Source organism: Argopecten irradians, chromosome 11, assembly GCF_041381155.1.
Source record: "Argopecten irradians isolate NY chromosome 11, Ai_NY, whole genome shotgun sequence".
NCBI lineage: Eukaryota > Metazoa > Mollusca > Bivalvia > Pectinida > Pectinidae > Argopecten > Argopecten irradians.
The window spans coordinates 16,828,537-16,853,848 of NC_091144.1; the positions used below are offsets into that span (position 1 = coordinate 16,828,537).

Consider the following 25,312-nt stretch of genomic DNA (forward strand, 5'->3'; position numbering starts at 1 on the left):
CACTCCAGTGCACTTCACTACCAAGTTTAGCTTGCTCCCAACTGTAGCTTGCCGAGTACATAAGGTTTAGAAAGATATTGTTCCTAGGATACATGTCTGCCATCAGTAATGCTTGCTTACATAGAATGTGTTAAAAATGTATGCTCATTGGAAATGTTTAGTTTTTCCGACTATTTCTGGTATTGCAAGACAAGAGTATCTTCAAAGTGTAATTAATCTCTTGTTCAAATAATGATTCGTTGTTTTATCACAAAAGATAAAACTGTTTTTGACATAAAAGAATCACCAAATGTAAAGGAAGCCATGTCCTATAAAATCACTTTCAGAAGTCTTAGCTACGAAATGCCAGTAACCATAAAACAATTCCGAATTATTGATTACAATTTAGTGATAAATTACCCTCAACCTTCATTTTTAATATCAAGAGTTACATATATTCATTTCTGCATTTTGATTTTTCCGCGATAGCGTGATATAACCGTCAAGTATCTGAAAAGCTTGAGAGATGTGACGTTATCAAAACTGGCAGTGAAAGGTCACTTTTTAAACACTTCGTACAATTGTGTGTAATACACACCTCAGAATAACGGTATGTGTTAATTTATCAGTTTCGAAAACAACAACATATGTTCTGTTAAAGCACGGTACAAGGAATGGAAAAAGCAATTATCTCAAACTACAATGCCGATAAGTCAGAAAGGACCAGCTAAATGTCTGACCTGACCGATAATGTCCTGTCATTATGCCAACTGAAATGTTTTAAACAAGCATTTTTTATTCCAAGTAACATTTAAGAAATGGACAAAAATGTTTATAAAGTAACAAATGATCAAAAAAAAACCTTTACAGACAATGTGACAATGACCAGTCCAAGATCAGTGAACCCCTTACTGAATTTAAACCTACTTTACTCTATGAGGCAAACACGACTGATTCTGAACAGTTTCATTAATTCATAATGATATCACAAAAAATATCATGAAGAGTAACAAAATAGTTTGTTGTGCTAAAATCAGATATGGTGACACATTAAACGTTACCTATGATACATGGCCATACCATGTTGCCAACTTCCATAAACTTGTGGTCAGTTGAGTTTTCGCTTCGTCCCGTATCAATTTTTCTTCAGGTTTTTAGATGTTGCTCAGAAAAAAAAGCAAAATGTAACTTTAACCTTTTGTACGTACATGTATGACTTTGTCGCTTGGCAGTCAACTCCTTAATTGGTTGCAAACACCTTTGCAACAAAATATTTATCAAGTAACTACAAAATCTTTATTATTTTTTTCCTCGTAATTAAAGTCAAATATGCCGCTGAGTCCGGCTAGCACATGCACCATATAGAAGAAGGGACTTCTTTGCGGCCACTCGATGATAAACAAAATAGTTTGTGTGGAGATACCATACTTTCAGCTACATATTTTATTATCTCTCGCCCTACAGGTAGGGCGTTACAGGGCGTTAGAATGATCGTAAAAGGCGACCAAATGTAGGTTCTTATCTTTTCTTACTTCCTAACTTACTTTCTTCTTCCTAACGTCTCACTTGACACCGCCTCACTTTTGACCATTTGTTGAGCACTCATCCCTGTGAGGTAGGCTCTGGGTTCTGTCCCCTGACCGGGAGTCACCAAAGCCAAAGTGGTGGTTTTTACTCCATCTTAGCGGAGAGGGACGACTAGTTCGCCCTTTGTCAGTATAATGTGACCGGTTGAAGTGTGTAGCTTAGTGTCTTCGGCAGCATGCTTCAGTGATATAGCACTATAGTTACCACTAACACTATACAACACTATACAAAAAGACACAACACGAACATACCGCAGTCTCCCAAAACACACACACTTCACACACGCTACACACCGCATACATGGGAGGCCGTCCTTACATGACTCTGGTCTTTAATAGGACATAAATATAATAACCAACCAAAATCGAATCTTTATTTTTAATCAGCGAACCTCATTTTATTTACAGTGATATCAAAATTATGTCTTTAAATAAACATTTCCTTTTTTCCTAATTCAGTATATATGCAGTTTATGTAGACTGCACCATAAAATAATGTATATATGGTCAAATAAACACGAATTTAAAAACTCAAATTAAAAAAGTATTATTTAGGATTATATTCATGTTAGAGAGGAAACTATGTACATATATGGAAATCTGGATGAAAGGCATTCTGTTGAAGGAACACTCTAATTTAAAATGTTATATTGAATTAAATTTTGTTTTGAAAAAAAAACCAATAAACTCTCGTTACAAGCAAGGTGGAGCTTTTAGGGCCAATGCCCCATAATAATCGTCTGTCTTTCTTTTCTGTCCGTTTATTTATTATGAATTATAAGGATTAACTTGAATAGATCTTTGTTATTATTGGACTGCAGTCCTAACAATGTCTGTTATTGTTTAAAAAAAAACTCTATTACTATTTAATTTATAACAATGTTCCATCGGCGACAGAGTATAAACAGTAGATATCGTTTGATCAACAATTTTTGTTACTGTATAATAAGTACCTCAATCTCTATGAGGCGTAGTGTCATTGATGTTTTTACGGGATGCACCTGTTATCTTAAATACTTTCATTTTGAAGTAAAATAATTAAAAAATAATTCATCGTTATAATGTAACGTAAGTAATTTTTGTTATTAAAGGGACAATTCAGTCTAAGAGAACATTATATATGGAAAAAAAACCCAGTTCTAATGGAAATTAGATCAGTTGGTTTTACTGTGATATGCCTGAAAAGCGCATGGTTGTGACATGTGTGTAGATGTTCAAACTCGCTCGCTGTCCGCCATTACACATTGTGGTCAAACTTCTTGTATGCCGAACCCTGACCCTTGCTCGTCGAGTAATGCAATTTTATCTTGAACTGCTCAAATCGGTTTGACAGTAGTGTCTTTACCTTATCAGGTGAATTGTCTTGCCTAAAATCATTTTATACCCTTCTCAGTGGTTATGTAGTTTATTTGTTTAACGTGCGTGACTTTGGCTCGGGTATGGGTACAGCGTCCATATTGTACCTGCTTAATCGCATTGATCAACGATTTGTTATTTCAACGATATTAATTAAAATACTTAACAATGTCGTGGAATTTGTCAATGTTTTACGTTTTATGTTTCATAAGAAATGTAGAACAATACATTTATGCCATATTTTGCTTCTTGGTTATGTAAAGGAATTAGCCTGAGTGAATTGTCCCTTTAAGAAATACGTATTCGGCGCTTCTATATGTTATAGATGTAATTACCATTCGTCGGCGGCGAGGCAACTGCAATGTGAAAATGACTAGAGAAGATTCATAAAGAGATAAATTTCTAACGCGGCATAGTAAAACACCAGTCTACCACAACTATTTTTGTATGTATGTGACATGAGTAAATTATAAAAAATAGTGTGTTATGAAATACAGTGTATATTCTTTAGATAAATTTAAGACATGCATTAAATGCATATATAGGAGGACGCAAACGGTCAAACGTGGTACATAAATCTTAGACATCTCATGTGAACCTACGAAACGTGACTTGATATGATATCAGATCGTGCCTATCTTAGAAGAGAGTTCCAGTGACCAACGAGAGGCCATGACTGTTCATAAGCGAACCTGTGATATTAAAATGCATTATGGGTGCAAATTGCAAAAATAACAAACCTAAGTATCATCAAGTGAAGTACACCGGCTGAATGTTTATGTCATGTGGTAAGACGTTTGAATTGTACCTGCTGCCCTTATTGCATAATCTTAAAAGGCGACTAAATATAGGATATTATCTTTTCTCTTCTTCCTGACTGACTTTATCTTTCCTAATGCCTTCCTTAGCACCGCCCTCATTTTTGGCATTGAGTTGAGCGTTCGCCCCTGTGTGGAAGGCGCTAGGTTTTGTCCCCTGTCTAAGACACACCAAAGTCTAGAAAAGTGAAAGTTTCTTCTCCTGCTTGGCGCTCAGCAAACAGGGAGTGGGAAGACTGGTTCGCCCGTTGTCAGTATAATGTGACTGGGTGGGGTGTGTTGCTTGGTGTCTTCGGCAGCATGCTTCAGTGGAATAGAATTAAAAGGGCAACAGTTCCACTATACAAGAAGGCATAACATGAACATACCGCAGTCTCCCAAAACACGCAACTCGTAATCCACACACGCTACACACTACATACATGGGAGGCCGTTCTTACATGACCCTGGCTGTTAATATGACGTTAATATAATCAAACAAATAGAAGTTGGTCCTTTGATGTACACCAAAAGAATCGAATAATCGTCTCGGTTTGAGCGTTCGCCACTCTAACGTAGATTCTTATGCGAAACGACATAGAAAATAAAAATGATAGTTTATGTTGCTGTTTTCAGTATAAGGGGAGTAAGATCACTGATTTCCTAGTCGTCAGTTTAGTTCGACCAGTTGGGGTGTTCTGTTCGGAGTCTTTGCAAGCACGTCTGTTATGCTTATAAAAGAGCTTCCCACACACGTCATGTTACATACAGAGGAGGCCGTCGAAGAAAATGACCTCGGCTGTTAATAGGACCAAATCAATGAATTAATCAAGCATTATCCTATGCTGTTTTGCATCGTAATGACGAGTTTATTTAGGATAGAATGAAGACACATAACCTAACAAGACATACGTATTAGAGACAGATTTGGCTAGACATACGCTCATTAGTATAAAACTGAAGGTTTTTGTACAAAAAATTATTTACGTATGGTTAGAATTATTTTTGGAAACCTAGACATTAGCTGTCAGTTTTGTTTTTAAAGTTATGTGCCGTAATTGTCATACATACGAATCAGGAGGAGTTTTTAATCCAATGTTTATTATTCACACCAGGAATTACCAACTTTTTTATAATAACAATACTTACAATGGATAGGGTTTACTTTATCAATTACAAATTAGAGCTGAAAAGGAATTTTACAGTGAAGTGTAATGAGTAACTACGGTCAGACCATGAAGCCAAGTTGTGTTCTACAACTTTTGTTAACATTTGTGTGGTGTTTATTGTGTTTGTAAAGTGATTTATGAAGGTATGTTTCCATCTAAACCTACATTCAGGCATATTTTACAGTGAATACACTTTGTGTTGTAACTAATGTTAATAAGATAGCATACATGTTTTTGTGTCCATTTGAATGATTTCCACAGCTTATTTCATCCACCCTGATGGTTTTATATAAAAACAATAGCAAGTCAAATTCCGTCCAGTAACGGAACATATACCTTTAACAGAGAGCAAAACGTGTCAAAGCTGTTTAAATAAAAATAGAATTGTAACTCTTATTATTTAAGATTTTTGCTATAAGTTCGATTAACATCAAAGAAAATTTAACACCATTTCTATGTTAACTAAAATCGCCGGAAAGATATTTTATCGGTGTTTTTAGTTTTCGCGCTCAGACCTTAAGGTTTGGTATGGTATAAACATTTCTCACTCTTTCATGAATCAATTTTATGCTACCCCGGCTATAAATTATCAAGTTTTCACACACACACACACACACACACACACACATACACACACACACACACAATACAGCTAAAACGAAGAAAAATGCTTGAAGTTATTAGATAACTAACATACATATCAGAAACCATTAATTACAAGCCCCTTTATGGCAAATTTGTCTCGATGGACATTGGGAATCCTCGTTTTGTTGGATAAATTATTATTCCTCTGGATGAACCAGTACACAATTTTTCCAAGGCTCTATGACGAGGAACAATTTATTTGACAAATGTCTCTTTATGTCATGTCAAGCTAAATGTTGACACGTGAAGTAAATTTATATGGTTCCTTGTTAAGGATTTATCAGTCGGGGATTAGTTATATAATGGCGATTATCCATTGCGGTTTGTTAGCTTACGTCTTCGAACAAATCTATGTAATAAAACACATCAACACATTGAAATAAAACTGCGTCTTCTCTCCTTTTCACACTGCTCTTCAGTTTCACTCTTGTAAAATGGAAAGATTAATTTTCATTATCAAATTTTTCCATTTTCGTAGCAATAAAGACACAAGGATAGAAAAAACGTCTACACTGGCGTCAGATGTGCAAAACAGAGCAGGAAATAAACGCCATGATTCAGAGTTCTCCGTCTTTAGTATTTATCATTATTTTTTATAGTATGGGGACGCCAAGGCATTGCCTTCCAGTAGGCTTTACAACGTATATGCAGCCAAGGATTGTAGGAATTCCAACTGCAAACAGGTAGGTAATTAATTTCTATTTATTCTTATATAACTTTTACATAACAATGACAAAGAAATGTTGTTTTTTAGGTCTGCATCCTTTTTATTAATATTTTCATTTTATTGCTTTTAAGTTTTATTATCATCGATTCTTATCTGATGTCAACTTAGAAGCTTTGATTTTAATTTCATTGTTATGTACTTCAATACAATGTCTCAAGAAAATAATATGTTTTTACGTTTTTATAAATATTAATAAAGACAATATTATATATGCATTCATCTTTCAATTGTTTACATTTTAAATCAAAGAGTAAAACCAATCATTAATAGGATTTTATATTAGAAATATTGGATTATTATTACAATATATAGACCTATATGTTGTTTATGTTACAGTGCACAAAAACCTGTGAGAGTATTTCTAAAACCCAAAGAAACACCACATGTGAAGATTTATGTGTAAGTCTTATATTAAAATATTCAAAAAGGAGAAAATTATTAAAATCATCGTTTTATGAAGAAAAAAAAGCAAATCGGTATTCTGCACTACAGTCACAAATGTACACTGTGTTTTACAGGCAAAAGTGCCATGCAATTTTCATGTGATTTTCACATGAATATCATGCGTAAATCATGATTTTTTTACACGCATGATTTTCGCATGAAAATTTCATGTCATTCTCATATGATTTTCATGCGATTTACATGTTTTTCGTTTCACACATGAGAATCGCAAGATTTATAATTACATGTGAAAAACATGCGTATGATACATATGAATATCACATGAAATATTTTACATATCAGATTCATAACTGAATTTTCATCGGATTTTTCTTAAATTTTCAACTTTTCCTAAATTTTGATATTTTCACTCTTTTGCAATATCTCATGTCATTATTTTGTATATTCTGTCGAGTCTGTTTTCTCGTTAATTGTGGATTGAATGTTAGAGATTTCATATATTGTATGGGCGGTATGTCCTCTTGATTTTTTTAATGCAGAGATTTCTTATGTCGTGCTAGGCAACTAAAAAGGTACATATCCGCGTCATGTTCGGAAAATATTTTCCAAAAAAGTGCAAAATGATTACATCAAAACTCCACACGAAAATAGGAATCAAACAGTTTTGAGAATATCACATAATGGGCCCTTTGCCGCGTTAAACGTATATATAACACGTGTAATACATCCTGGCGCGAGCGATTTGCAGTGGTTGTACCAGAGAAATATCTTTGTTACGTCATAACATATCAATTTACGTGACGTCAGGAAACATTCATATGACGTGTTGGTTAGACGATTGCATTAGGGAATTGTTAAAACTAATCTGATAAACGGAAATATACTTTATATTCCTTTTCAAATAAGATTTATTTCAAATTATCTTGGAAGTTTATTAATAATAAGAATAATCTTGGGCTTTAATTCTCAAATAAAATAAATACTCATATGTGTACAATGCATTTATTGGAATGTTTGATTCTGTCACCTGATGTCATTGACGAGTAGAAACACGTCTTTAATTAAGATTATTCATAAAAGTTTGCTTACATATTCCGTCATTACATATTATAGAGTAAGCTCCCTTGCAGGTAGGTATCGATTGTTATGTCATTATTTTGTGAGCGCAAGTCACGTCGTTTTTTCCGGAAAATATGACGTTACGTTCACAAGCACATGACGTCACAATCAATACCTACCCGCAAGAGCAGAAAACTCTGTAACATGCAAATACATAATACTACTTTGCACAAGACACAAAGCATACAAACACTCACAAATATAATAAAATACAGAAAAGACCTAAGGCCTAAACAAAATCTTTTCTTGAAAATTAGAATAACGGTTAAGATATAAGAATAATAACTTAATATAGTGTACAAACTGCTGGTTCTATCGTTACCTGTCCGTACATAATGTACTTGTCTATACAGTATAAAACTAGATGTGCCCTATGACTCCGAGGTCGGAAGACAATCACCGTTTGAAATGGATTTATTGAGGTTGTCTTTGATGAAGCAAGTATATATCATCGCAAACGCCGTTGGTCTTATTTTTTCTGTAGATTGGCGGGTCATGTTTATTAGTTTTCGTTGCAGTTTCTGGTTTTTATCCAATGATTGATATTACACTCAAGAAATATAAAAAGGAGCAATACTATTTAAAGACATCGTCTTATATATAAAGTTTCCCAAACGAATTAAGAAAAAAAGTATATATCTCTACATAGATATATACCTAACAAAATGAGCACAAACTTTGTAGCAAGTTGCTGGCCGTTGTCCTCTTGTTTACTCCGGGAATCCAGGTTTATTCTTCCTTAAAATGTTCAAAAATGACCATAGTGCTAAAAGATCGTAAAAAAATGTAAAATAAGTTTAAACTCCTGTTGTATATTTCCAATTGTGTAAGTCTAGTAAGCAATAATTACGTTTTGTTGATGGAAGTGGTTTTTATCGCGATGCCATGGCGATATTGATTAACTATTCGTAAAAGCCGTTTACAACGTAATTAGATATTAACGTATATGTGAAACATTTTGATGAGATTCATTATCTGTTCTACCAGGTGTATAGCCTTGATCCAGGTAAAATAACCTACAGTATGACAAGCCACGTTAATTATTATATATATATATAGGCTGCCACAAGTGACTTTGTATCTAGCCTTCATAGCTGTAGATATACCGGTCGTATACTGTATAGTTACGTATGTTCGTGGCGATAAGATTTCGCTAAATTTGCGGTGACGTGCATTACTGCAAACTTAAATTCCACTGAATGAAATGGAAAGAATGTCAAATAACATAACATGTATAGCTTATATTACTGGTGACAGGAAAAAACCAAATGAGCGAATTAGTAAACGAGGAAATCGTATTTTTTTCCTCCCATGAAATTAAACATGACCCTAGGAAAACATGTGCCCATAGTTATTTTCATTTATGTATGCATATAAATCAAAGTTTATAATCGTTGAATCGATTAACTCACTGACATTGTTTACAAATCCTGGCTTAAAACTTTATAATTTGGAGATGCTTATTGAACTTTTCTTCTCATACTTGTTTGCTTGCTTGATTAATTAACGTCCTATTAACAGCCAGAGTCATGTAAGGACGGCCTTCTATGTATGCGGTGTGTAGCGTGTATGTAGTGCGGGGTGCATGTTTTGGGAGACTGCGGCATGTTCGTGCTGTTTCTTCACACCAAACAGCACACCCCATCCGGTCTCATTATACTGACAACGGGTCAACCAGTCGTTCCACTCTCTGCATATTGAGCGCTAAGCAGGAGCAGACACTACCACAATTATAGACTATTTCTTTATACTGTAACACAACGCTGATGCTGGCGATTTTATTCACGTAAACTGATTGAAGCAACCCCATATAAATTCATCTATTAGGAATAAGTCGTAATGAGCATTGCAATTATCGCCGTATAGTATGCATCAGTATTGATTTTGGCTAGATAAAGTCAAGTATGCTTATGGCCAAATTTCCTAAACAAAACGTTTATATCTAAAAGCAAAATAGAGGTTACATAACGAGTGGTTGTTGGATATGAAAGTTATTCCACACGAGTGATTAAATTTTTAAAGTTACAGCTTTACTGAGTGTCTTTTGTAATATTTAAAAAAATAACTTACGAGTGTGGAATAAATTCCATATCCAACAAACACGAGTCGTGTGAGTTGTTTATACCAAAATTATATCCGCTTTTAGCCGATAGTAATACGACGAGGATTACGTAACGCGTGTTTGGTGAGATATGCAAACATGATAAAGTGATATTTTCATTAGCAAAAAAACACTCATTAATATTCCAAAGTCGATTTTTTTAAATAAAAATCTTTTAATTGGGAACAACTTTATAACGAAATATTTCTCATTTAACGTATCACTAAATTTAATTTTTCTAAGTTACGTCAACAATAAAACACTAATTGTCGGACTAGATCTATATATAAAAGTATGAGGACGGCAGAGCTGTGCTGTTCACTTCCCGCCAAATAAATATCATATCAAAAGTGTCAAAACGAGTTAAACAAATTATAATACCACACATAGAAATGTCACGTTTTTGACACAACTACCACGTCACAAACTGTCCGCTTTCCAACAGAAGTTTTGACGCCGATCACAACCTAACATGACGTTACTCGATTATTGATGACGTCGACAATGATGACGTGGCACTGAGAAATAAGTAGTTCGGTCAAAGTTCATAGTGTCAGCCAATCAGAATGCGTACATTGTTTATTCCACGTGTTGTGTAAAAAATTGTTAAATCAACAGCTGCATCTTTTATTTGATACCATGAGAGTTTAATACTACCGCCTATTGTGGTAGAAAGAAAATTATTACCCACATCAAATTAAATAAAATTCAAATCAATTTTATAATTCATTGTACACGGTGGTATTTTCTAAATGTATAATGTTGCCCCCTATGCATTACAACCAATTGCATTATTATCTAGTAAAACCCAATGAATCAATGTATGCTAAAACAATTTCTATTTATAGGAGTCCGCCGTGATCACAGATGTCTGCCTTCTTGCCTGTGACTTTATTATAGAACAACGGTCTAAATCTGACACTGGTAATGTTATAGGTAATTATAATTATATTTACATTTTATTTACTTTTTACGGATTTGTCTTCAAAACGTATCCTTTTTGTTTTAACGATAATTGACATTTTGCCTACTGTCAATTAAGCCTCAAGTGACTTTGCATTTCACATTGTGTTAGATGTCAATCACGTGGCGTGACTAGTAACCGTCTGGCTTTCAAGCAACATTGGTTATAGAACCCAAAAATCAAACAAACAAAAAAAACAATAGCTAACTGTAGTCGTCGAAGGGTCTCCTACATGTACTTTGTCAGAATTATACACCGTGAAGCCGGTTATTTTTGTGAATCAAAATTTTTGCGATTTGAAGAAAAACAAGAGAGTGGTTTTACATTTTCACGATCTAGCATTAAGGATATATAGACTCCATTTCTCAGTAAGGATATATAGACTCCATTTCTAGTAACCGTCTGGCTTTCAAGCAACGTTGGTTATAGAACCCAAAAATCAAAAAAAAAAAAAAAAAAAAACAATAGCTAACTGTAGTCGTCGAAGGGTCTCCTACATGTACTTTGTCAGAATTATACACCGTGAAGCCGGTTATTTTTGTGAATCAAAATTTTTGCGATTTGAAGAAAAACAAGAGAGTGGTTTTACATTTTCACGATCTAGCATTAAGGATATATAGACTCCATTTCTCAATATTTTGCTGATCAAATTTTCGCCGTCATAGCAATGAAAAGCAGAATTACGAAAATATCATCCCCTCGAAATTAATCGGCTATATGATAATTCTAGTTTTAACATTAAAAATGGAATGTTATAATGTTTACAGAGTTTTAGGCTTTGTTGTTTCGAACGGAGTTATAGATATACTTCAGAAAAGTACATAAATATAGTCAAATTTAATATTGGTTGACTCGACATTAAGTCGACGGGACTAAGATACGATGTAATATTTTCGAGGTAACTGCGTTTCGAGTTTAAGGGCCAACGAAACATGTATCAAAATAGGTATTCGAGTTATATATGTATGTTTGATTTTCAACTGTTTATAATACACTTAAATGATATTTCTTGGGATCTTACAAAATATTCCTTCATGAACTTTTGATCGATGGATCTTAGAAGTCTACAGAGAGCACGCTATTTTAACTCCATTAAAGTTGTTTATGTTCTACTCCGTACCTAACGTGCACATCAATCACATGCTTTTAAACTGTATAAGGCTACCGGGATTGCTGCAGGATTAGTTAGTATATGTCCAGCTATAGTACCTTGCAGACGTTTAGCTACTGAACGAAAGTATACATGATCATGCAGAGCGATAATTTTGTAATAAATGACACCTCCATGCAATCCACGTGTGAGCAAAATAATTAAACCATCCGTCTATTATACATATTATTAGGTATTAACTAAGTTTGAATCAATCTGGTACCTTATACGACAAAAGGGAATTCACAATTCTGTTCTCTCGAGCTTTTCGTATTGGCTTTCTATGGATGAATAACACAAACTATAAACTAACAATATATCTCGTACATTGATAGGAAGATTTATTCGGAAAAAAATCACGAGCTGTGTCTCCACGTTCATACAGTTAAACAAAAACATATACATTTCTTAGTTAAATATTTGTTTAAATACGCTCCTATATAATTTATTCTTAAAACACAGCTAAACAAATCTTACCAGAAGTTAATCCTGACTTCCTTGACGATAGTATAAGCTAAAGGTAATAAACCGGGCCTCGCGATGTCAAACTGTGCAAAATTTTGAGAGGGATATAACTCTGCCGTTGAATAGCAAATGTATGTATCCTTGTTATGGTAACCCTCCTCCATGTTAATTTTGGGTCTACGTTCCCTCAAGTTCGGAGAGAACCATAAATTGTCCGCATTGCAATCGCGATGACAGGAACACTGCAAACGCATGCACTGGGCGTGCCTAACGCATACATCTACGCGACTCCTCATAATAAAAATATAACGAAACGGAGAAATTTATCTGTCTCCATACTGTACAAAAGATTTAACCATTTGGGATATATATTTGTTATAAGTGTTTAGGACTGGAGGCGATGCAAAAATAACTAAAACCTCTAAAATAAAATATCGAACGGGAAGGTAAAACTATAATTTTTAAAATGGAATGTTCTTGCTATTCATGAGCTAGCTTTGGTGACCTAGAAGCTTGAAGTATAATAACTTAATCACATGTATAATTCAACTGATATACATTCCGGAATATTTCGCTTCGTTTTTAGACATTGTGCCCCAAAGGAATGAATAATAACTATCAAATTAGATATTTTTATCTTTTGTCACCATGTCATTTTGTTTGTTTTATATTCGTTCAGTTGTTTTTAAAATGAATACATTAAAATCAAATTAAAATTAAAATTTGTGTTTTAACTCCTGACAACTAATGATAGACGTATGGATTTTAAAATCAAGCCGTGCGGAGTATTAACTCTAGGATATTCATATCGTTCATTTATTTGTTAATTAAAGAAGAGGAGTTGCGAAACCATCGGATACAACTTTTACAACGAACAAAATTGACTTTTGCAGTCTTAATTCCAAATCATGAATACACCTCTGAAATACGGTTAGGCCACATTATTTGCATTATGTTCTTAGAACAAAACGTTTGACTTAAAAGGAATGAAAAATTGTAAAGATATGATTTGTTGAACAATTATACCATAAAAGTCAATCCAATATTATTTAATCAATATTTTTTCTTGTTTTAGAAAATTCCTAGTAGAAACAGATGCAGATGTTAATGTTATTGAAATGAAAGAAACATAACGAGATACAAATACAATAAAAAAAAGTAGAAAATGTTAATAAGATCATATTGGTTATAGTGCAATTTAATAGCCATTTAATTTTCCCTTTGCCTTGCTTTTGCAATAATGAAAAGGGCATAACATGTCGTTTGCGTAAGAAAGCAACTAGACCGAGATTTCTTCATATGTGAGAAAGACAATATACTTTTTTCTCTTGCGGCTGGGTTCGTAACTGATACTATCTCCGAGAGTATTCACCAGATATTTTCTATGTATGCGTATTATATATTCCTTAACTTCATAGCCATGACATAATCGACATTCATGGAGGAGATATAACGGATAAACTTAGTGATTAATTGTTTCGACTGCTTTAAAGGGACAATTCAGTCTAAGAGAATATTAAAATTTGTATATATATCAGATAAAACAAGTTCTAATGGCAGTTTACTGTGATATGCCTGAAACGCCTATGGTGGTGACATGTGTGTGAAATATTCAAACTTGCTCGCTGTCCGCCATTACACACTGTGGTCGAACTTCTTGTATGCCGAACCCTGTCCCTTGCTCGTAAAGTAATGCAACTTTTGGCTAGAACTGCTCAAATCGCTCTGACAGTAGTGTGTTTACCTTAATAGGTGAATTGTCTTGGCTAAAAATCATTTTATCACCTTCTCAGTGGTTATGTAGTTCATTTGTTTAACGTGCGTGACTTTGGCTCGGGTATGGGTACAGATAATATTGTACCTGCTTAATCGTATTGGTCAACGATTTGATATTTCAACGATATTAATTAAGATACTTAACAATGTCGTGGAATTTGTCAATGTTTTACGTTATATGTTTCATAAGAAATGTAGAACAATACATTTATGCTATATTTTGCTTATTGGTTATGTAAAAAAATTTGCCTGAGTGAATTGTCTCTTTAATGTTTAACCTGTCTTATGAATAACCGCAACAACCTCGTGTGTAATATATTGGTATTTTTAGTAATTATGATATTGTTTTCCCTCGTAATTTTGATATATTTAAAGAAACGAAAGATTTTCTGTTTTTAATTACCATTCTTTCCTAACGATGCGGAAATGAATCTATCATTTTTTTAGATTGAAATTCAAATTTTAGGTTTATTCATTCCATAAACACATATCTTAAACATAATATTTTATGATGTATGGACTGTAACAGGATCGAAATAAATGTATATTTTTACTCTTTTCAAAAACAAATGTTGCCCTTCTCTTTATATTTTATTGTTGGGGATATATTTTGGTCATATCGAGATAAAAATCCTAACAATTATCCAAAACAGATCAAAATGGTGATAATTACAATTTACAAAAAAAAAGGATTTCATTAAGTCAGTATTCAAGTAAATCAAACTTAGTTTTATCGAGCTTTTTAAGCACAAAAAAAATATTTTTCATTGATCAGGACTTGAAGTTATCACACTTTATTTTTATTTCCTTTTCTATTATAAAACATAAATATCACTATACTTAAACGCCAATAAATAATCAATATACCTGTATATATAACATGAAATACCATTTTTTAAGATTATGGAGTTGTTTGATTCGTTATGTTTAAAGCAAGTAGATTAAATTATTCATAACTTCAGAGGAAACACGTTAAGGTAACGATTTTCATGTGTATTTCAGTTCAATTTCAAATTTTTCTGACGAGTCAAATTTGCCTGACGAATTCCAGATTTCAGGTGAAATTGACTTGAAAAAGGCTTTATATCATCTGTAAATGTTCATATAAAATAGAAATATATCTTAATTCTACAAAGTGATCTGAACAAATATTCATTGGAAGTTCAATCAATTTTTGGTCAATTGCAGATCATGTTTTTAACTAGATTGCCATTTGTACATTTGACCTGAAAAAATCACATGAAATTGACCTGAATGTACATGAACATGTGTAGTTTGACTACTCAAGAAATAATGAAGATGTTACTGGGAAAACAGCCGTTATTAGGGGAGTGTATACGTTCTGCTTCAAGTCCCATGATCCATGGAATATCGATCAACGGGATAGTAATATATGTACGAAGGTATTTAACGACAAAGAAGCCAAACCAGTAATGGTTGTAATGAGGATTTCTGTACCAGATGTCTTGATGTGACAGACTATAGATATATGGATTTTAAGAATTTGTCTGATTGTATGTGGTTCTGTGTTTCGTTAAAATAGAATCCTATTGGGCCGAAAGATAAGGAGAGCTAAGGGGGGGGGGGGGGGGGGGAATAGAATAATATGAATTCCGGATTTTGATTTAGCTACTGTGAAATAACTTGGTCACATTTTTATATTTTTATCGTGTTCTTTGAGCTAACAATTTAATATATGTTTTACTAACACGAGGACCAGGCAGTATATTAGCCGTTGGCTAAGCAATCTCATCCACTGTAAATACAGTTGATTATCATTAAGTTATTGATAAGATCGTTTACTGAAATTAAATTATGAAGAGCTCCAGGTTCAAGAATCTTTCGTTAAATATCTACCACGTTCAAAAGAAAGATATTTCGAACCATCACCAAACTGAAAAACAAAACCTGAATTACACGATAGGAAACAGCTAGAAAACAAATTGATAATTTTCGCAATCTCAGAACAGCGCAATCAGAATGCAAAGGAAAGGATAAAAACAGTAAAAACGTAAAAATCATCGGATCAATGGGAAAAATAAGAAAAGATTAGGGATATATCGAGTGAAAACGATGCGGACAAAAAGGTAGGTTCAAATTCGTTACTGTGACCTGGTTAATAACAAAGGAAAACATCTAGGAGCATTCAGAACCATCTCAAAAGTGAAATAGAGGTACTAAGGGAATTTATCCATGTATCTTAGCCTTCATTGGACAATATAATGTATATTACAATTACGTCCATAAATAACGCGTTTTCGATTGTTGGTGTTCGGTTTGGGATCCGCAGTACGATATCTTGTCGTTTGAACGTCGAAATAACGAACACGAACTAGATTCATTATATTTTCAAACTTTCTGTTTTAACATAATTCTGTGCGCTTTTAACCGTTTACACGTTATAATTGATAGTGTAGCGTACTGCATTTATTACAAAACGTTTACATGTCACATTAAACTGACGCATCCTAAATTCCAAGATCGTCCATATTAATTATTTAGCTTCGTTTTTGTTTTGATATACCATATTTTATCTATGTCAATCATTTATGCTTTGTTATTTCTGATAAGAACAAAATTATAGTCTACGTGGATGTCATTTATGTTGTAAAAAGACATTTTCACGGAAATAGATCTACCAATACATGGAATTCTCTTTTTAGCTGTTTGGAGACAGCTGATATAATCGTAATATATTTGCCATTAATATGCCTGTCATTTGCCAGATATTTACAATATACATAATTATGATCTTGTAACAAACATTCCCAGACGAAACATCACAGATTACGACCTTTGACCCGAAGATCGTCTGCATGTATACGGAGGACAGTGTAAAAGCTGGCAGTCCCCATGTGGCTACTGTGTACCTGAGATGGGACATTTACAAGGCCGACCAGAATGAACTTCCACAATTGCAATTTGTTATATCCTTACAACGCTACTCGAACACCACAGGGGAATCTAAATGGGCTTCAATTGGAAAGGTTTCATTTCATTGTTTTTAACTGATTTTATTATCTATAAATTGGTCATGAGTCCTTAATTTGGAGGATAATACAGAAATATTAGTACGAAATTTGCAATAATGTCAGTGTAGCTGTGGTGACTCCATTTGGTTCAAAAATGAAGAAAATGTCGATAATGAATAAATCAATGTTGACTGACGCATTCTTGTTTGAAAGCATGATTAGCATTAATAAAATTATCATATTTAGTACTTCTGTATCGTATATTAGGCTGGCAATGAAAGTGAAACATTCATGTTGAAATAACCAAAAAACTTTTTTCTTTCAAATGATATGTAGATGCCATCACCTTTATTAGAAATGTACAGGCAGGGAATACATGCAAAACTTAAAAGGAAACAAATTTCTTCTCAAATAACAGTTGTACTGTCAACTTCCATCGTGTTTAACTTTATTGTAATTATTCCTGCTTTCATGACCCAATGAACAAATAAGGTTATACACATATTTTGTTTTAGACGAGTTCTTCGTTTCTGCCAATAAGAAATTTGACATTGAATACAACATATCGCTTCAAAGTGACGGCTGTATCGGAGAATGGAATAGTGGATGACACGAAGATGTCGGAGTTCATAACAACACTGTCGGGTAAGTATAAGTAAATAAAAATGTATTTGTCCATGTGCATTTCTATTGCGTCTGTCTATGCTGTATAGCGGACCGGGTAAACACTGAGTTATTAGCGGTTTTTCATGTCGCTGATGTCGCGCTGACACAGTGGTGACACTACTATGCGATAATGCGACAGTGCGCCATGCGACAGGGCGACAATGCACCAAGCGAAGAGCGAGAGTCCAACAAAGCACCATGTGAAAATACGACAATCCAACAGTGTAGCATGTCGCTCTTAACTTTGCATTTTGTCGCATAGCTCATTATTGCACTGTTACTCATTGCTTGGCGCACTGTCGCATGGTGCTTGGCATCAAAATCAGCCTCCATAGGTTTCAATGGATTGTGCGATGTAAGTGCGTTTACGAAGCCGTGAAATATGAATGCAACTATAACAAGCTTTAAATTATTGTAACGATTTGTTTTGTTTTGTCAAAAAATACTTCTGACCTTTAATTTGTTTTCCAGAAGAAAAAATAGTGTTTTATCCTAAGTCAAAGATAATGCGTATCACAACAGAACAACAATATGGTTTTTTTTTTTTTTATATTTACATTTTGCCACTGGGACTCCCATTACTCTTATGATAATCGTGATCTGCATTATGAGCCAATAAATGCAGCCTTAGACTTGGTGTAGTAATATCTACATAAATGAATGTGAGTCTTTGTTCACCGACACCATTTTGGTTATGAAACTTATGGAAAAAATGTTTTTAAATGTCTGAATAATTGAAAGTAAACTGAATAGCTATTAAAAAATTGAAATTTTGTTATCTTTTAATTCTATAGGGACTATTTTTGTCGCATTGAACTTGGCTGTTGAGGTTAAATGGCTGGAGCAGGAAATTCAAATGTTCACTCGCATCTAAATTATGATTTACTTTGAACTAGAAAGTAAAATGTAAATATAACAATCCTTTAATTGTTAAATAAAAACAACTTCTACCAATGATTGTTTTTTGTTTTCAGACAACCATATTCCGAGTCCTCCGGGTAACGTGGAGATAGAAAGGCAGGTCTATTTCAAACAGGCTGTCAGCGCTAGGAATCAGCTGGAGTGCCGCTAAAGGTATTAATAAATACAAAATATTAACTCATTCGCCCCTGATATTTCACAATGGACTATTCTAAACTTTGTTCAAGAAGTATCTATATGCGTCTTCAAGGATGAATGAAAATAAAACTACTGATATTATATCGTGGTGCGATTTAACAACAAACTTTGTTTTACCTTATTCATTAGTCATTTCACGTTGGCTGTATAATATCATATTGTGTGTTTTATGATTGAAGAGGAAACACTTGCAAAAGAGCACAGCAATTAATTGAATGGAATATTTCACCAATAATAGCAATATAATCTAATGAAGTTTTTTTTTCTACAAACCACTTATCGATTATTTTCATTATTAAAATTTAGCTATTATTTTCAGTATTAACATTTAGATATAAATGAAATAGAGATATGATTAAATACATGCGTATATTTATTGCCTTCTTCTTTGGTCTAAAGTGATAACTGTATGCTTATAAATATATCAATATGTATTTTGATTGATTAAGAATAACATTTTACTGGTGGGTGCATTGATTAGAATGATAATGAAATTATCCTATATTAGTATATACGTATATACTCTTTATATACAATGATAGTTAATACATAGCGGACGAGAGTAATTAGGTTTGTAATGAATACAGGTAATATTTCAAACCTACTATTCTGGAAATAACCCGCATTAAGTCAATTAGGTTCCCGCACGTTCTTTTTACGATGTCCTTGGGGCTCTGTTCTTGTTGTGCTTTATTCTAACTTATATTATTCCAAAATGTAGAAAGAAAATCATACAAGCTAACCCGCGCGTGCAATGTATGTAAAGATTTTAAAACTGCAACTAAATGCTTTTAGTTTTACCATAGAGGACAATATAATGTTGATGGTATATGGGTGTTACGTGTGCTTCAATCCTTCAGCAGCACTGATGACTGATAAACACTACGCTAATTCAACCATTTTGTATCAAAACTGTAGTCAAAGTATAATCAAAATCATCTAGACATCATAAGAGAAATTATAGTGCTGTTCTTCTCAAACAAGCAAAACTTCAATTCAGTCATAAATCACATTGTAATCATATTCCTTGTTCCTCCTCGTAGCCAAAATCCAGACGTACCGTATTCGATCCCATAAGCGCCCGGGGCGTTTAGAAAATTGAGAAAATGAAAAGATGCTTACTACGACGAAATTATTGCAAAAACAAAGTGCAAACCTATACAGTACAGATAGTGTAAGTCTTTATTTAAGCCCGGACACTTGAAATTGAAGAATCAAAAGGGGGAGAGGCGCTTATTGGATCGAGTACGGTAATTGTTAAATTGTATTTTTTTCATTTTCTAAACAGATAAATCGTGTTTCTACAAGATCTATTGGTTGCCTACCTGTAAACAAAGTAAGAGAGGTGACTTCGTTGAAGAGGAAATAAAGGTATACATCTCTTAAGACATTGTCATTAAAGCCACTAATTTCTTATGAACATCACTTTATCTATTTGCATCGATGCTTTTGTTCGCAGGGAAATTTTTAAATAAAGGGGTGTGTGTGTTTCCGATGGAGGTAACGCAGCCATACGGCAGCCTCCCAAATTATATACCGTCAGATACAGCCTACACATCATAAACAAGGGAGCCCTAGCTCCGCATTGAAATGAAACCAAATCAACAAGGCAAGCAACTTAAGACAAGAATTTTATTAAATAAGACGGGGTTTGAGTGCGACAAGTGTTTTGCAAGGCTTTTCATTGAGTGATTTTTGCTGATTAGCAGATCTCAATAATACAGGGATACATATGTGATGTGATGCTGAATGATAATTCTGCTAAGTTTTCTGCAATTTTGCATTCGAACTATTATTAGTTCTCCGGTGTCTGATGTCGATTGTTAAAAGAAGTCGTTACCATAGAGATAGCGAAAAATACAATAAGTAATAGGCGTCAGACCATAACAAAAAATAAGATTTGATAGAAGCAAAATAGATAATGACTTGTATGAGGGTTTCATAACATAAATGATTTGAATTCATCCCTGCATTCCAAAATATGTATGTTTGAAATAAGGATTAAGGAGCTACATCACTCACTCGGTACAATTAAACTAACGCAAATCTGGATTGACAAATCATCTATAGTTAAAACGATTCATAGTTCTAATGGAACTTGAAGCGATATTGAATTATTCAGTGTAATGATTCTTTAAAATTATGGTGACTTATAAAATGGTATTATAGGTGATCATAATTGGAACCTGAACCTAAATAAATCATGAGAATAAATATCAAGAACTTTATTGCTAATGCCTTTCACTCCTTCAAGATAAAACACTTTACATGATTCGTGGTTATGAAAAGCTATTCAGAAATTCAGAAAGCCCAACAGCTATAATAAAGAATTACTTGCATATGTCTAAACAAGGATTTTAGGTAGCCTGTTATGTAGAAACTTCCCTGATGGATAATCCATATAAGGTTTTCTATTGTCAGAATTTTCCCTGACACTTATTATGGACGACTTCCTTGAACATATTATTTTTTGACATTGTATCATATTTTGCCTCCAAGGTGATCGTCTGGTAGAGCGATGAAAGTAAATAAAATGGATCCATAATAGCTCTCGCTGTCTCATTCTGTTTCCTTATGAGATTATTCCTTTGTTATCACGACGACACTTACATATCGAAGAAACTACTAAAACTATTTTCTTCATTGGTTTTGATTTGTGCTTTACTTCAACATCATAAATCAAAGATCATTTAAAGTCATATTCTAACATCTTCAATTTTATTGCCACTTTTAATCATAAATATGAAACCTGCATGTTAAGAATTGTTTTTTGTACATTTTCATTAATTCATTAAATTATATATTGGGGCCTAAAGGGCCATCATATGTTCCCATATCGTTTTCATATATACCGGTATACATATTTAGTCATGGTACTGTAACGAAAATATGACAAGAACACCACTTTATTGCCATTTGCATGTCATTTAATGATTTTGAAAATAATGCATAAAGCTTTATTATGACTTCAATTCAAGTCTAGTTGTCACCACTCCTTGCGTCTAACTAACGTTAAAGTCTTACCTATTGTACATTCTCGTCCACCCCGCCAACGAGGTGCATGGAATGTATTTATTGTCCATTTATAGCAGGTTTTATAGATAAATTATTAATTATATCACAAAAACAATAGCCATATCGATTGTGTTGAATTACTATTTACAAACCATGCAGCATATTTGTTTCATCACTCCGTAGGACAATATACTGTTTTTATAGAATATTTTTACCAAATAAAAGGACGTTTTATGTGGAGCGTCTACTGGTAATTGCAAGCGCTTTGTCCCGTCTCGTACAATCCATCAGTGGTGTGGGTCTGACTATGTCTGTTCCAGTAGACAAAATAACTTTGGTTCACATAGAACTCTTCCTAAAACTATTTGATCATACTTTACCGATTAAAACTTTTGAGTTTCAGGAAACCCGACATATATAGCATGAGAGTTGGCTCGGTTATACAGGATTTTGCATTATTCAAATTTTCATGAAAGTTATTACGTAACTAGTGTTTTTATTAGTCTATCTTGCCACTGCTACAGTAAGTTATTTGTTGTTAGAAGAGTGCATGTAAATATTATGTTGTCGTTGGTTAGCGAATTTCTGTTAAATACTAAAAATTTTCATGTTGGCATTTTAGTTGGTTCTTATTGCCCTTTATGAAAGACTCCTTTGCCAAGTCATTTGTGGTTAAATTATAAGTTGTTGCTTATAACCTTTATATCTAGTATCCTTCGGATCTTAAATTGGAACTCCCTGTTCTGCACGGTTTGTGATGAGATCAGTTCAATAGTCTATACAAGGGATCTGTCTCACCTATGATAGAGTACTTTCACAAAACGTTTGTTCTCAATGCTTATAATGAGTATATACAATCGTTATAGGCTGTGTTAATGTATTAGATGGGTGGTTAACAAATTGCTTTTGTCTCTGGTTCTTCCTGACACCTCATCTTATTTACCGATTAGATTGGCTGAGTAATTATTATGTAGATCTATCAGAATGTAAGTCATGTTTGTCACCATATACACACCAGCACCTTTTAATTGTTCCCTTTCTATAAGACCTTCCATTGTCAGTGACGTAATTGTATTTTGTCTCATTTCAACATCTTTGATGTATACACAGTCATATACGTTGTATTGCTTCTGGATCTGCTCGAAATTCTTCTCTTCTTAGACATATCAATTCAATGTTTATCCGCAGGGTTCACGCGCTTAAAAATCATCCTTTATGGGCATATCTGCTCACAATTCTGCTTTTGGTAGAACATTGAATGGTTAATATACAACACTTTACGCTTTTTTTTATCCACAGCATTTCAACAACGGGAAGCGCATTATATACAAATATCGCACCGAAGTAATATTAGTTTCGGTTACTTTCTTACCTCTACCATATTTTGTGCATTATTATTCTAAAATACCGTTTCCCACCATATTGCTAAATCTATTAACTATATATAATCGTTGCACTAGTTTATCGGCACAACAAAGTAACAGCCAATCCGCTGCTTCATCACTCTGGGAGCTTCACTTTTTTATATCACAGGTGGCCAGACTGATGCCTATAACTTCATGTCAAATGTTAATGATACCCCATATTTCAGTCCTTGTATTATCAGAAAAGTCAAATCGAGTGGATTTTCTTTTTATCAGGAGGAGTATACGCCTCCGCTGCATATATCGTCAGAACGATGGCCAACTCAAAGAAATTGTGGTTTTTCACGAACATTATTCATTTCGAACTTTGATGGAGCAATGAGAATCTGTACAACCACGGTTTGTTATGCATTATATTACAGAGTTATCTTCCGTGTTGGTAGGTATCGATTGTGACATCATGATCTAGACGGGAAACCTATGTCGTTTTCCTTATACATGACGTCACAATCAATACCTACCCGCAAGGGCGAATAACTCTATAATGCAAACATGGAATATAAATGAGTGATGACGATTAGGGACCAATTACCACCGCGTTAACCAATCTTTAACCAATTAAACGATTGTTGAAATTAAATCAAGCACATTAATTGTTACCAAACGTGTTCAGAGAAGCAATCCTTTTTCCGCAAGACATATATGACATTTGGATTCTCTTCCCCTCTTTCAATATGTGATCATGACTTTTGTTGCTACTATCGCCAATGCTCAGATGATCGTTGAGACAACATTTTCTTACATATTTGTAGTGTCAAGGTGTGTTAATTTCACTTTGGCAACTAATCATGATTACATTACGATAAAATTCACTTTTGTGAATTGAGCAATCCATTTTGGTAGGCAAATGTAACTTACAAAGAAAACCAAGGCATTATTATTTATTCCTTACTGTTAATTTTAATTGTTAGACATTTTTACTATAATTCAACTATACTAAATGTTATTGTCAGACATTTTTTTTCATTTTTTTTAAATTCATTTTATATATTAATTTATCTATTATCATTTTCATTTATTTATAATGTTCTTAACTAACTAAAATATCTATTGCCATTGCTAGAAGATATCTTAATAAAAACTACATGCATGCTATCTCATTTACATTGCCGGCCTTGTGTACATTTCCTAACTCTTTTTCTTACTCTTCTTTTTCACCTTTCTTTCATGCTTGGTTAGTCTTTGTTCTGATGGGTGTGTGTAATTCTTGTATTATTATCTTTGCATTGTCTTCTCCTGTACCATCTATAATCAATGTTGTAAAACAATCGATATCCAAAACGTCAAAGTATTAATTTTTATGGGTGTTGCGCCGTTGTTAGAGGAGGATTCCAAGAGAGAGATATGGCTCTTTTATTGTTTAAACCTTGGTTTTCAAGCGATAATGAATACTATTATTGATTTCCTTTGGTATTTTAATTTCCTTGCTTAATATTATCTACTCTAAAATTATATCAGCATCGATTTTTGATTTGCAGTAACGAGATGGTCAAATTCACGTAAAAAAACAAGCCTAATACGATGTTTTATTATCTCAATTAAATCGTGTTACTGTGAATGAAGTGTAACTTATTTAATTGGTGATAATTAGGCTACGATTAGCACAAGACCTGAACACTTAATCTCATTTACTGTTTTTTTTTTTTTTCTTTTTTACAAGCAATGAACATCACACGAAAAAATCGCTTATTGGCAATAGTGATCATGGAAAAACAGCAATGAAACAATACTCATATTTCTGTAAGTGTTTGTCACTACATATTTCAAACATCATGATTAGTTTTTAATTTATTTCTGCTATTTTACGACACCTACATATTAATATTTAAGCAATAAATGACAAGGTTTTGTCATTGTCGGTGTGCATAATGAGTTGC

The 25,312-nt window shown here is 33.5% G+C and overlaps 1 protein-coding gene across 1 annotated transcript in view; it reads left to right on the forward strand.

Moving 5' to 3' along the window:
* Positions 1 to 25,312, forward strand: part of LOC138334858 (uncharacterized) — an 89,629-nt gene that overhangs the window by 32,541 nt on the left and 31,776 nt on the right. Inside the window, 8 exon segments of the mRNA XM_069283642.1 lie at positions 6,132 to 6,215; positions 6,596 to 6,658; positions 10,733 to 10,820; positions 17,012 to 17,226; positions 17,727 to 17,856; positions 18,852 to 18,928; positions 18,930 to 18,951; positions 20,285 to 20,367. Of these exon segments, the coding sequence (XP_069139743.1) occupies positions 6,132 to 6,215; positions 6,596 to 6,658; positions 10,733 to 10,820; positions 17,012 to 17,226; positions 17,727 to 17,856; positions 18,852 to 18,928; positions 18,930 to 18,951; positions 20,285 to 20,367 (762 nt within the window).